The sequence below is a fragment of the Somniosus microcephalus genome, chromosome 3 (assembly GCF_052327205.1).
Source record: "Somniosus microcephalus isolate GS21.2 chromosome 3, FLI_Smic_1.0, whole genome shotgun sequence".
NCBI classification, from domain to species: Eukaryota; Metazoa; Chordata; class Chondrichthyes; order Squaliformes; family Somniosidae; genus Somniosus; species Somniosus microcephalus.
In genome coordinates, this window is record NC_140989.1 from 146,276,918 (window position 1) to 146,292,019 (window position 15,102).

General features: G+C 44.6%; 1 protein-coding gene and 1 pseudogene across 1 annotated transcript; one reads left to right on the forward strand and one right to left on the reverse strand.

Moving 5' to 3' along the window:
- Positions 1-1,429: 1,429 nt before the first annotated feature.
- On the reverse strand, positions 1,430-5,296 carry gdf3 (growth differentiation factor 3). The gene is given in 5 exon segments (XM_085977785.1): positions 1,430-1,554; positions 1,557-1,750; positions 1,752-2,054; positions 2,056-2,222; positions 5,267-5,296. Coding segments are annotated over 5 exon segments (819 nt in total).
- A 2,037-nt stretch (positions 5,297-7,333) lies between these two features.
- On the forward strand, positions 7,334-11,798 carry LOC147121455 (putative U3 small nucleolar RNA-associated protein 11 pseudogene; annotated as a pseudogene).
- Positions 11,799-15,102: the final 3,304 nt, after the last annotated feature.

Here is a 15,102-nt window from a genome sequence, read left to right on the forward strand (position 1 = left end):
AAGAGATCAGTTTTAAGGAGAGTCTTAATGGAGGAGAGAGAGATAGAGAGGTTTAGGGAGGGAATTCCCGAGTTTAGGGCCGAGACGGCTGAAGGCATGGCCGCCAGTGGTAGGGTGAAGGGAGGGATGGACAAGAGGCCAGAGTTGTAGGAGTACAGATTTCTCGGAGAGTTGTAGGGGTGGAGGAGGTTACAGAGATAGTGAGAAGAGGAACGAAAATCAGGTTCAGCTATAATGTACTCCACCATTCAATAGTCTATAATACAACAACAATAACTTGTATTTATATAGCACCTTTAACAAAGTAAAATGTCTGAAGGCGCTTACTGTTACAATACTCATTGTCTAGGCTAACACATGAAAAATAAACCTTTGGCCAAGGCATTCCTTGGAATCATACCCCAGCAAAAATCAGTGCCTTCAGGCGAGAGGGGAAACTTTCTCCATCATAATTTTTACCCTCATCCGTTTATGTTGGAGCCACTGTTCCCACACTGGGCACCTGCAGCTTTTTGCTCTGTGCGTGATGGCTGGAATCTAGGAACAGTATCTTGCCTCTCCACTTCCGAAGTTACAACAGCTGCTGTTGCTCGATTCTGTTGCCAAACGCTAGAGGTAGAGTTTAAATTTGACAACAAATCACAACCCTAAATGATGACAGCTAATAGGCTACTTATCTAGGATCAACACCATAAATTTTAATCAAAATTATTATGGTGCAGGTTTTTTTTTGTTGTTGCTTTGAACTGTTGCATTGATTTAGGTCATGGATCGAGCTGATAATGCAAGTAGCAGGAGGTGAGATTCAACCCAGCTAGAATGCAGAAGCTGCTTTATTAGTAGTAAAATGCACTTTCTGGATTTTATCCATTTAGCTTACCACTTCAACTCAATTACTTGGGAGAAATTTGACAATAGCAATTTATTTTTCGTGATTTACTGGAAACCATGTAAAAATGAATGAGAACCTCCAATTAACATCATATTTTACATTACTTATGATGAAATAAGCTTGATTTCCAATATAGCTACTTAGGGTACAACCCTTTCAGGCCTCAGTAAACTACAAATAGAAGTATGTGAGATTATAGGATTATGCAGGATACAGAGTATCCGTAATCTGGTCCAAAGGTGATCATTGAAATTAAAGCACATTAAGTAACAATGCTACACTGTGACACTCAGCTCCAGAATTCCCCAACAACACTTTCACTAACCCATTACATTCAAAATCAGCATTCAAGTATATAATGAAAATATACACCCCAATATTGTAATTTTAGAGCAAATTAAAACCAAAAAAGAATCCTTGGGATAAAAAGTGTTATGCTGGATATTTATTGGAAAAAATGTAGCATTTCAACATGTTGGGAACACTGCTAAAGGAATACGTGATCAAATTAAAAGCTACTTTAACTACAAAAGCATCTCATCTGTAACCACATTCATCCACTACCATATCATCATAATGTCTCAAAACCACACTGTCGTCATTATCATAATATAGCATTGAAATATAAGGCTGTTTAATGGGGACACAGCATGGCTGGGGGTCTCAGTTGGATTAGTGGAATGCACCAATCTTTGCACAATAGCATGGTTCATGTTGTTCAGGCTTTCATTGAGGGGAAAAGGCCATCCTCCAAGACAATAATTAGCCATGTAGCCCTGAGGGGTGATGATCGAAATTTGCCAGCCCACATCGTTGAGCTGTATGTAGGGCTTCCTCCATTTGCAGACACAACTAAATACGAGTGGATGCTTCCCATTGCTTATGATTCAGCATCACAACAGACATAGAAACTTACTGATACTCTTGAATTGAAGGGTACTGCTTTCAAATTAGGTTCAACTGGTGATGGCCCTCTTTTGCATTGGTGTCGAATTTGTGGAGTTCCCTCAGATTTTTAACCTGGTGACTCCAAGACCTAGAGATCTCCGTCAGATTCAAGTAGGGGGTAATGTGGATAAGCTGGAGAGACTGCAACATGATCAGTTTGTATGTGGGCTCTTATGCCCTACAAAATGGGTTTTTAGAACTTGTAGATATATTTGGTGCACAGTTGTGCTGCCCTTGGAGGTGGGTATGAATTCCGACAAAATTTAATCCCTAGTTGTGCCAGAGTCAACTCTTCCACTTCTTCCAGCACGCAAAAAATTGAAGCATAAATGCTTCTGAACACAGACCGAAGGCCTAAATTCAAATTCAGAAATGTGGCCACCTACTAAAACAAAGGTTTATTTTATATCACTATTTTGAAAACTATACAATTTAACAGATAATAATGATTGTGAAGTTTTTTTTTAAAAAGAACAAACTTTGTGTTCTAGTTAAGAATCAGGTTGTGGTAAAAATTAACGGCCCATAAATTGTTTTAATCATAATCAAGCCAATTAAAAATGCTGCCACATGTGCTTTGCAAGTCTACCAGGTTGTGCAAAATATGTTGGGTGATGTCTCTTTAATGTTCATATCTAGCACTGGGATGAAATAAACTATTCCAATGATTCTATTCTAACACACAGGACAAACATTTCTTTTGCACTTTAACTACTGAAACACATTAGAAAAAGCTATCATTCCTTAGATCAAATAAAGAAAGAACTTGTATTTATATAGCACCTCATAATTTCAGGATATTATCACAGCCAATTAAGTACTTTTGAAGTGTAGTCACTGTTGTAATGTAGGGAAACACGGCTAGCCAATTTGCGCACAGTAAGGTCCCACACACAGCAATGAGATCAATAAAGAAAGATTTGCATTTATATAGCACCTTTCACGACCACCGGATGTCTCAAAGTGCTTTACAGCCAATGAAGTACTTTTTGAAGTGTAGTCACTGTTGTAATTTAGGTAGCATGGCAGCCAATTTGCGCACAGAAAGCGCCCACAAACAGCATTGTGATAATGACCAGATAATCTGTTTTTTTTTAGTGATGTTGATTGAGGAATAAATATTGGCCAGGACACCAGGGATAACTCCCCTGCTTTTCTTCAAAATAGTGCCATGGGATCTTTTACGTCCATCTGAGAGGGAAGATGGGGCCTTGGTTTAACATCTCACCCAAAAGTTGGCACCTCCAACTGTGCAGCGCTCCCTCTGTACTGCACTGTAGTGTCAGCCTAGATTATGTGCTCAAGTCTCTGGAGTGGAACTTTAATAACCTGTGTCCACCCCTTGTTAGGCTATGGCTGAACAATCATTGGATGTTGTTAATTAAAGCTGTCTACAATTAGAATTTCAATTAAGAAAACTAGGAGAGGTATTTTTACATACTTGAGAGATTTGAGTACAGGGAGTTTGATGCTCCAGGACCATATGTGATCTTGGCTGGAGATTGTCAACTGCTATAAAAATAAAGGGCCATTTGAGATATCTGATATCAACTTCCAACACGTACCAGCTATCACGTGCTGATACTATTTAATAGCACTTCAAAGAGTCTGAACGATTCTCTTCACATCATAAAAGCGAGTCTTTATCAATCCAGATAATTATTGCACTGATGCTACCATCTACTATTGCCATGTACTGAAGCTTTAACTGGAATATTACACATTGTTTAACCATTGACTTTCAATTTCAAGTCCTTAAACAGTACATAAATATTGTCTCCAATCAGTTATATTGTGAGGGGAGGAAGCAACACACCATCATCATGCTATTTTACAGTTAAGTGGGTGATACTCTTATCAAACAATGAAATGGCACAGTGAGAGTACTGATGGAAATTCAACATTGTGTTGCTGCATCGGTCACAATAAAGCTGGGATCACCCAGAGGTCAAAGGAGAGGACTAAATAGGAAAATTTCGGTGCTTTTCATATGAGGAAAAAAATACTCTCTCAAGGGTTTTCCAAATTGTACTTTTTTTCCCCCAATCTGTATTTTTTGCTTTGGTTCCATCCCTTGAAACAAACCTAAACTGCTGCAGTTTTAAATGTTATGAGTTACACTAAATACTGTACATCAGCCCAGCAAACAGGAATGTTAGTGGCAGTTACACCCACGTTGAGCGGGGAGGGCGAGCCAGGAATTTGAGGCAGGCGCTAGGTTCAGTTTCTGCTCCGTCTGCGGGCTGAAGAAGCACTCGTCTTCTGAATAGCACCGCCATACAAATATTGGATTTAGGGTGTGATGATGTCATCCATCCTAAGTTCCATAATTTACACCTTCACAGGAGCCCTTCTAAACCAAGAGCACTTCAGCTAGTCTCACTGCCCCACCCTTGCCCTGTGGCCCTGCAAATTCTATTCCTTCAGGTATTTATCCAATTCCCTTTTGAAAGCCACGATTGAATCTGTCTCCACCATCCTTTCAGGCAGTGCATTCCAGATCATAACCACTCGCTGCTTAAATAAGTTTTTCCTCATGTCGCCTTTGGTTCTTCTGCTAATCACCTTAAACCTGTGTCCTCTGGTTCATGACCCTTCTGCCAATGGGAACAGTTTCTCTCTATCTACTCTGTCTGGACCCCTCATGATTTTGAACACCTCGATCAAATCTCCTCTCAACCTTCTCTGCTTTAAGGAGAACAACCCCAGCTTCTCTAGTCTACCCACATAACTGAAGTCCCTCATCCTTGGAACCATTCTTGTAAATCTTTTCTGCATCCTCTCCAAGACCTTCACATCCTTCCTAAAGTGCGGTGCCCAAAATTGGACACAATACTCCAGTTGAGGCTGAACCAGTGTTTTATAAAGGTTCATCATAATTTCCTTGCTTTTGTACTCTATGCCTCTATTATGCTGTTACTTTTACAGTGATACAAAAGTGACAGTTTAGCTCGAGAGTCAGGTCATGCTAAAGATAGAAACAGGAGTAGGCCATTAAGCTTCTCGAGCCTATTCCGCCATTCAATTAGATCATGGCTGATCTGTATCTTAACTTTATTTATCTGCCTTGGTTCCATATCTCTTAATACCCTTACCCAACAAAAAAGCTATCAATCTCAGTTTTGAAATTTTCAATTGGCCTAGCCTGAACTCTGACTCTGGAGGGGAGCAATATGAGGTCCCTTGGGAGGCTGTCACATATCGCTGGGGTTTGCATGGAATCCAAGGCCGGTTCACCATCATATGAGGTTTACAAAATGGTCAGTGAGTCCCTTAAAGCTCCTGGACTCTTTATAAACTGTTCGCCTGAGAGAGACACTGTCAATTCTTGGAACCAGTGTTGTTTTAAATGTTTTGAGAGTGTGTATACTCATGACCACATCCTCAAAACATATGAGGTTTACAGCCAGGAGTAGAATCACGTACATGCGTGTAAGCAAACATGAACAAAGCCATATCTCAGTCTTCAGCGGTGTAACCAGTGCAGCCTGAGTGTAATAACTTCTGTAGCTACTGATCTTAAACAACATAAATGCAGTCTTACATAAGAACATAAGAAATAGGAGCAGGCCATTCAGCCCTTCTAGTCTGCTCTGCCATTCAATAAGATCATGGCTGATCTTCTACCTCAACTCCACCATCCTGCATTATCCCCATATCCCTTAGTTCCCCTAGTATCCAAAAATCTATCGATCTCTGTCTTGAATATACTCAATTACTGAGCATCCACAGCCCTCTGGGGTAGAGAATTCCAAAGTTTCACAACCCTTTGAGTGAAGAAATTTCTCATCTCAGTACTAAATGGCTGACCCCTTATTCAGAAACTGTGGCCCCTAGTTCTAGACTCCCTAGACAGGGGAAACATCCTCCAATCACCTACCCTGTCAAGCCCATTAAGAATTTTATACGTTGCAATGAGATCACCTCTCATTCTGCTAAACTGTAGGGAAATATAGGCCTAGTCTACTCAATCTCTCCTTGTAGGATAATCCCCCCATCCCAGGAATCAGTCTAGTAAATCTTTGTTGCACTCCCTCTAAGGCAATTATATCCTTCCTTAGGTAAGGAGACCAAAATTGTACACAATACTCCAGGTGTGGTCTCACCATGGCCCTATATAGATTGGGTCGATTGGGCTCATATTCGCTAGAGTTTAGAAGAATGAGAGGGGATCTCATTGAAACTTATAAAATTCTAACAGGACTAGACAGACTAGATGCAGGAAGGATGTTCCCAATGGCGAGGGAGTCCAGAACCAGGGTCACAGTCTAAGGATAAGGGGTAAGCCATTTAGGACTGAGATGAGGAGGAATTTCTTCACCCAGAGAGTGGTGAACCTGTGGAATTCTCTACCACAGAAGGCAGTTGAGGCCAATTCATTAAATATATTCAAGAAGGAGTTAGGTATATTTCTTAAGGCTAAAGGGATCAAGGGATATGGGGTGAAAGCAGGGACAGGGTATTGAATTTGGATGATCGGCCATGATCTCATTAAATGGCGGAACAGGCACGAGGGGCCGAATGGCCTACTCCTGCTCCTATCTTCTATGTTTCTATGTTTCTATATAATTGTAGTAAGACTTCTTTACTCATATACTCCAATCCTTTTGTAATAAAGGCTAACGTACCAATTGCATTAGATTTTAACCTTTTTCATATACAGTCAAATTGTAGCTTCTAAAACTGTAGAGTTTCTAAGATGCATTTTAGTGAATTGTGCAATTTAAAAATAAATTGTCCAAGAAATTCCTCTGAACTAATGACGCTCTGCTGGTGTTACTTCAGCAGAAGTGCGGCATAAATTCCAAGGAAATTCCCGGCCAAGTATTTTGAAAGGTAATAGAACAATTGCAGATGCTTCCTGTCTCTGACGTCAATCAACTTTCAGATAATTCCTTTTTACAGGTAATTTTTATAAGAACCAAAGAGATTTTACTAAGATAAAGGGAACACTTAAGAACTGCTTGTTCTGGCTTCACACGCAATGTGCCATATTTTGGTTTGCTCTGCCCTTACAGCTTCATCTAATCATGTTTAATAATTGGTTTAATTCCACCTGTTGTGTTCCCAGATTACCAGAAACTCTTAAAAGAGGCAGGGATGCCACAGATTTGTAGGATAACATTCTGCTGCATTTTCCAGAAGGAGATAGGAATAGAAGGCCATATTGATAGGGTGAGATGAAGTAAGGTGGGAGGAGGCACGTGTGGAGCATAAACACTGGCACAGACCTGTTGGGCCGAATGGCCTGTTTCTTTGCTGCAAATACTATATACTGCAATACTTAGAAGTACATAGAGAAACAGCCCCGAATGACTGGAGCAGTAGAGGGAGCTCTTCTGAGGTTGTGCTGAGGCACTTTATTGGAGCAGCTTTACTCTATAAAGGGGGAATTTTAACTCCCAGATGGGAAGTCAATGGAATGTGCAGGCTTTTCCGCTGGCAAATGTCCATGGGAGGATTGGCTGATAATAACAGCCAGGCCTCATTCACATGTTGCTGGCCAGCTGCCCATCGGATACGGTCGTACAGAGGCAGCTAGCTGGCAGGTGACAATCAGATGGTCTGGACACCACCCACTGGCACTCGGCTAAGCCGACAGGATCTTCTGAAGGCCGGGGAACACAGGACAGCAGAGGCTCAGATTTTCCTTGTTGGGCCCGGAGGAGCATTCATTACCTTCCCTCTTCCCCGGCAGATTTTACTGAGCAGGGTGGGGCCCCCGCTCAGTCCGCCCTTAAGATGCCATCGGGGTCCTGTGTAGGTCATGGCGTCCCAATTAGCAAATGTTAACGAGGCTCCTGCCTGAGTCAGGCAGGCGCCTCAATCGCTGGGAAAAACAGTCGGGTTATACCTACTGTGGGGGCAGAAATGGAGCCTCAAATAGAGCCGCTCAGTTTTAACTCCCGTTCCATCCGGTGGGAGGGAGTTACCATGGGAGGGAGTTACCTCAATATATCTCCCATGTTATAAGTGGGCTGGGAATACTTGATGCTGAATATTTGAACTGGAAATATTTGAACTGCACTTCTGCCACACACCTTGATGAGCACAACATTTACAAGGGAAAGTTTTTAAAGGTGGGTTGGACTGACCAATTATGAGATTTGTTTTCTACACTACCTAGGATTTTGAATATTGTCACAACGGTGGAGGTTGAAAGCTGTGGAAATAGTATACAAGTGTTTGCCTTATTTTCAAAGTATTTCCCCTCTTTTGCCTTCCCATATGGTTAAAAAGGCATATGGGATACTTGCCTTCATTAGCCGAGGCATAGAATATAAGAGCAGGGAGGTTATGATGGAGCTGTACAAAACGCTGGTGAGGCCACAGCTGGAGTACTGTGTGCAGTTCTGGTCGCCTCACTATAGGAAGGATGTGATTGCTTTGGAGAGGGTGCAGAGAAGATTCACCAGGATGTTACCTGGGATGGAGCGCCTCAGCTATGAAGAAAGACTAAACAGGCTGGGGTTGTTTTCCTTGGAGCAAAGAAGGCTGAGGGGGGACCTGATTGAGGTGTACAAAATGATGAGGGGCATAGATAGGGTAGATAAAGAGGAACTTTTCCCCTTAGTAGGGGGGTCAATAACAAGGGGGCATAGATTCAGGGTAAGGGGCAGGAGATTTAGAGGGGATTTGAGGAGGAACTTTTTCACCCAGAGGGTGGTTGGAATCTGGAACTCACTGCCTGAAAGGGTGGTAGAGGCAGGAACCCTCACAACATTCAAGAAGCATTTGGATGAGCACTTGAAATGCCATTGCATACAAGGCTATGGACCAAATGCTGGAAAATGGGATTAGACAGGACAGGGATGGATGGGCGGCGCGGACACGATGGGCCGAAGGGCCTCTTTCTGTGCTGTAAAACTCTATGACTCTATGACTCTTCCTGTTATAATAAAGGACATTCCCAGACCATGCTTTTGATAATGCAATGACATTTCTATTACATTAAATGGCCAGAAATTCGGGTCTCCACGGGTGAGTATGCATGGGGTACTCACCCGTAAGCCCAATGGAAGTGCCGGTTTCCTGTATGCACTGCGCATGCGTGGGAAACTGGCACTTCCATTCCCCTGAAAGCAGGGGTTCAGAGGTCGAACGCGTGATTGGGAGAGGCTGCGCGTGCGCATCAAACTTACTTTCTTTTGCAGGTTTTCCCGGGAGGGTAAGTCTCCAGAAGTTAGACATATAAAAAGCAGGCGTAAGGCCTGCTTTTTACAAGGTAAGTGGTGAATTAATTAAAATTAAAACATTTTTTTCACAGGTTTATTATTTTTAAATACTTTAAAGAAAGGTAAGTTTATTTTTAGCCCCGTTAGAAAATAAAATTATTTTTTTCAAAAATTTAAATTATTGTTTAAAATAGTTATTTCATGTAATTTATAGTTTATTTAAAAAATGTGATGTTTTAAAAAATTTATTTGTATATTTAGTGATGTTATGGGGCCCGTAGTATTTCTAAGTTTTGACAAGCCTTCCTGTCAGACTTATGAATGAAGCATTCCCTGCTCCGATTGGCTCCCCATGGCCCACGTGATCCCAGGGGACGCATCGAACTAACTGTGCCCCTGGGATACGCAAACACTGCGCGCCGGCAGCTGGAGCAGGCCCCGGATCGGAATTCCACGGGGGCCCACAGCACAACGGCCGGCGCACAAGGTAAGTGCAGGTCAGGGGCTTGCATCCACGGGAAACCCCCGACCCGAATTTCTGGGCCAATACCTCTGCAGCCCATTTTGTGAGCAACAACTTGATCTAATTTAAACATTACACCGAAGGTCACCTTGGGTCAAATCTCCTATTTGTGAAGAAAGGACATTTTTTTAAAAACATTGGGAGTTCCTCCGAGTGCGTGTTGCTGAACCGTATGGATCACGTGATCCCGGGCTTGGTGTCTTCTCCATGCTGAGTTAGCTAATCTCAGTCAGGGTGGCAATATGATGTTAAAACTGGTATCAATCCTGGGAAAAATCAGGCAGAGTTCCCAATCTCGATTGCTATCCAAAGATTTCCATTAGAAAGTGCACACTTGTGGATTTTGGGTGAGGAAAGGATTGGTCTTGCATATGATGGCCCCATAGGTGTCAGCCATGGCTTAGTGGTAGCAGAAGGTTGTGAGTTCAAGTCCCACTCCAGAGACTTGAGTACAAAAATCTAGGCTGACGCTCTAGTGCAGTACTGAGAGAGTGCTGCACTGTCGAAGGTGCCATCTTTTGGATGGGACGTTAAACTGAGGCCCCAACTGTCCTCACTATTTCGAAGAAGAGCAGCGGAGTTATTCTTGGTGTCCAGGCCAATATTTATCCCTCAATCAGCATCACTAAAAAAAAATAGATTATCTGTTCATTATCACATTGCTGTTTGTGGGTGCTTGCTGTGTGCAAATTGGCTGCCACGTTTCCTACATTACAACAGTGACTACACTTCAAAAGTACTTCATTGGCTGTAAAGCGCTTTGGGATATCCTGAGGTCATGAAAGGCACTATAGAAATGCAAGTCATTTTTTTAGTTTAATAGCATATTAACACTCACTGTCTACACTCACATAAACAGAATTGCCACTTGGGTGAGATATAGGTTAACTGCCACCCATGAAGCATACTCTAGCAGAAGCCAATGGCTTCGGGAGAAGAGAGAGGAAAATTGTCAAACTAAAATTTAGAAATGTCGCCTATAAGTTTCTCCATTTTTTACCATTTTTGATTGCTTTCTTTTTCCCCCTCATCATTTTTCTCTGACAATTTTGTTCTCTCCTCTCCTTTCTCGGAGGTGTTGACTCATTGCTTGATATAATTGCATGATTGCCAATTGGCCTCCAGTAATTTGTCAAAGTGGCCATTCTTGTTATGTTTGCATGCCCTAGCCCTGTGACCTCCTACCTCCCAGCAGGACAAGAGCTGAAACATCATGAGAGCGCCATAACCTACAAGTACATCTCCAAGTCACCCGCCATCTTGACTTGGACATATACCACCATTCCTTTGTCACCACTTGGTTAAAATCCTGGAATTCCCTACCTAGTACCTTTTTGAGAGCACCATCACCACAGGGCCTACAGTAGTTCAAGGAGAAGGCCCACCATCACCTTCTCAGGTGAACTAGGGCTGGGCAATAAATGCAGCCTTGCCAGTGTCTTCCACATCCTGTGAACTAATTTAAAAAAGCAGAGTGATCAGGGGTGGAAACCTTGGGGTATAAATTTGTCTTCGGCAGGAGCACAAAATGGGCACTAGCGAATCGGCAGCCTGTTTTACACTCCGCCCGATTTTCTTTTAGACAGAGTGCAAAACAAGCCGCTGATTTTTTTATCGGCCATTTCAAGCTATTGCCCAGAAGAATCTATACCCCCTTGCCTTATTTTGCCCACATTACTTACAATAAGGACTACGCATCAAAAATACTTCATCTTCTGTGATATGTTCTGAGACATCTTGAGGACATCAAAGGCAAGTAACAGAGGAGCAGCTGAAGATCATGAGAACACAAGATGTTAAATATGTGGCAATGAAACAGGTTGCAGAGGCAAAGAAAATTGAACGACTCAAGTCTGAACTACATCTTTTAGAGGCTGAGGGAAAGCCCCCCCTCCCCCTCTACCCCCCCCACCACCAATAAGCACATCTTCTGTGAATCGAAAAAGGAAGTGGAAGAATTTGACTTGGCAAAGCGCTTCAATACTGTACCAGAGCTGGTGGACCGGGTGTACAACCAACCAACGATCAAAACCTTACAAAGGGAAAAAATTAAAGGAGTCACTCATCCCCAGGTTCTCGAGAAACTTGCTCGACAGAGAAAGCACTAATACTCCCTTCTGAAACAGCACATTGAGAGAGAGAGATGTTTGTAGTGTCCCAGAAAACCCAGACTCAAAAAGACCTCATGGACAAGACCAAGCAGGGGAAGTTAAAGAAATGCAACTTCTCTTTTTCTTTAACACTGGGGCTACAAAGCTAATTGTACCACCCGAGTTAACATACCACAAATCAGGAATCGAACCAGGAATTTTCCTGGTCTTTCTGGCTCAAGTAGTCACTGGATAAATACACTGGGCCCTTAGGCAAGTTTAAAAATATTTTCAATAAAATTAGAAAAAAGACATTTGCAAAGCTTAATAAAATATTCTTTCATTTGAGTTTGCACAATTTGCTCCCCTCCTTTCCTGAAGTCAGTGACTCATGGATGCCAATAACCCTTCAGTGCTTCACTCATGTGGCCATTCTTCACATATGAGTCTATATTATGAATGTTGGTGATCTATTTGGTCATAGAAGGTATCACAGATGATCCCAATGCATCCTCATTTGATGTCCATACACATGCACTTTCCAAAAAGAGTCACTGGACAATGGTCAGAAATGGGAACCATGCTCATTTTTCCTCTCCCTGGTCCAGGGGCACTGAAATCAGCTGTAGCATCCCTAACATTGCCGAGACCCTGCAAAGTTCAGGACAGGTGAGGGGGTCTGCCAGTCACTCGAAGCTGCTCATGTGCATCTCTTAGCAACTGACTATCGAGAAAATTGGCAGAGGTGTGGAAGAAGCCATGGAGGAGAAAATCAGCCAACACCCCCACTCTTCAGCCATGGCGCAGTGGGTGGTACATTCATCTACTGAGTCAGACAGTTGCAGGTTCAAGTCCCACTCCAGCAACTTAAGTGCAAAGTCTAGGCTGAGACACTCCAGTGCAGTACTGAGGGAGTGCTGCACTATTGGTGGTCCCATCATTCAGATGAGATGTTAAGATGAGGCTCCGTCTGCTCCCTAAGACGGATGTAAAAGATCCCTCGGCACTATTTTGAGGAAGAGCAGGGGAGCTTTCCCCGGTGTCCTGGCCAATTATTTATCCCTTAACCAACATCACTAAAACAGATTATCTGGTCATTATCACTGTTTGTGGGACCTTGCTATGCACAAATTAGTTACCGTATTTCCAACATTACAACAGTGACTACACTTCAAAAATAAAGTGCATTGAGATCATGAAAGGTGGTACAGTATATTGCTTTTTGTTAGCTCTCAATTGGGGAAGGTGTGGTAAACCACTTTTATCGTTCACTATCGTTACACTATAGTTATCACTGTTATATTGTTATCACTGTTCTCACTGTTGTATCACTATACGAGGTCGCCTCTTGTCACACTGTTATACCTGGGCTGACCATCACTGACTCCGCCCATGGCTCCACCTACCTGCCCAGGTATAAAGGTAGTCGACTGGCTGGTATTCCTCCTTGTTGGATCCGATCACCCATGAGGGTGGGCTCTGTTATTTAGTCAATAAAAACCTATAGTTACTCTCCTAACTCGTCGCTTTTCATTGGACGAATTGATAGGTATATCAATTTTATTGACTAAATTTTAAGATGTTTGACCAGCCAGACGCCCAGCCACAACAGCCACAGCAGCCTTCAGACGCCGAGCCACAACAGTCACAGCAGCCGGCTTGGCTGCGAGCCCTCAGACCACCGTACCTGGATCTAAATCCACGGGCAGCGAACTCAGCCCTCGACTTCGATCACTGGCTGGGCTGCTTTGAAGCCTACCTGGAAGAGTCCAGCGTGCCTCAGAGATCCAAGCTAAGAGTCCTGAACGCCCAACTGAGCCCTAAAGTATTCGCGCTCATCCGGGACCTTAAAACATACGAGGACGCCATCAACCGGCTGAAAAGACAGTACCAAACCCCGGTAAACCCCATGTATACCAGGCACCTCCTAAGGTCCCGCCCGCAACTGCCAGGGGAGCCGGTGGAGGAATTTTTACGGGTGCTACAAGCACTCGGCAGAGACTGTAACTTTAAAGCAGTAACGGCGGCAGAAAATACGCAAGACAACGTCCGCGATGCCTTCGTGAAAGGCCTACGGTCCGACTACTCACGGCAGCGATTACTGGAAGCAAGGGACCTCGACCTGGACAAAGCTGCAGCCCTCGCTCTCTCCCTGGAGGTGGCCCATCGGGACCAGGAGGCGTTTTCCAGGTACTGTTCGCGACCCTGGGACTCGGGCCCGACCCCTACCACAATACCCTTCACCGCGCCGCCCCCGGGACCTACCTCAGCGTCGGCGTCCCGGACCCGATCGGGACCGCCACCCCCGGTACCGGCTCCGACATCGGACCCCCGCGGCTGCTTTTTCTGCGGCCAGGAGAAACACCCAAGGCCGCGCTGCCCAGCTAGGAACTCCACCTGCTCAACCTGCAGGAAGAAAGGCCATTTTGCTAAGGCCTGCAGGAGTGGATCTTCAGAGGCCAGCAGTGCCTCATGCGAACTGTGGGGGCGGCCATCTTCCTTCAAGGCAACAGAGGCCAGCATCCCCACACGTGAGTCATGGGGGCGGCCATCTTTGATCAAGGCAACCGACACCAATAGTGCCTCATGTGAGTTATGGGGGCAGCCATTTTGTCCAACCTCGTGGGAGACGCCATTTTACCCACCACGCTCGACTGCCACCGTGCCTCCGGACCCGACGACCGCCTCACCTGCAGACGACAACGACTCGCTCAACTACACACTAGCCTCCGTCACTCTGGATCAAGCCCGCCCGCATCACCTGTCCAAGTCGATGATGGACATCAAAGTAAACGGCCACGCCACGACCTGCCTGTTCGACAGCGGAAGCATGGAGAGCTTCATCCACCCAGACACGGTGAGCCACTACTCCCTCCCTGTCCTGCCAACGCGCAACCGAATCTCGATGGCATCGAGGTCCCACGCCACGGACATCAGCGGCTACTGTGCTGTGACCCTGTCGGTTAAGGGTACGGAGTATAAAAACTTTAAACTCCTCGTCCTCCCCCAGCTCTGCGCTGCCGTCCTACTAGGGCTGGACTTCCAATCCCACCTCCAAAGTGTCACCCTAGCATACGGTGGACCCCTCCCCCCACTCACAGTCAACAACCAGCGGATGTTAAACCGCCCACCGCGTAACACCTGCAGCCTATCCACCCTCAAGGTCCCGCCACCTTCCCTGTTCGCTAACCTAACCCCCGACTGCAAACCCGTCGCTACCAAGAGCAGGCGGTACAGCGCCGGGGACAGAGCCTTCATTAGCTATGAGGTGCGGCGCCTCCTGAAAGAGGGCATTATCGAGGGGAGCAGCAGCCCCTGGCGTGCCCAGGTCGTGGTCGTTAAGACCGGCGATAAAAATCGCCTGGTCATCGACTACAGCCAGACCATAAACAGGTACACCCAGCTGGACGCATACCCCCTTCCCCGCATATCTGACATGGTCAATCAGATTGCACAATACCGAGTATTCTCGAC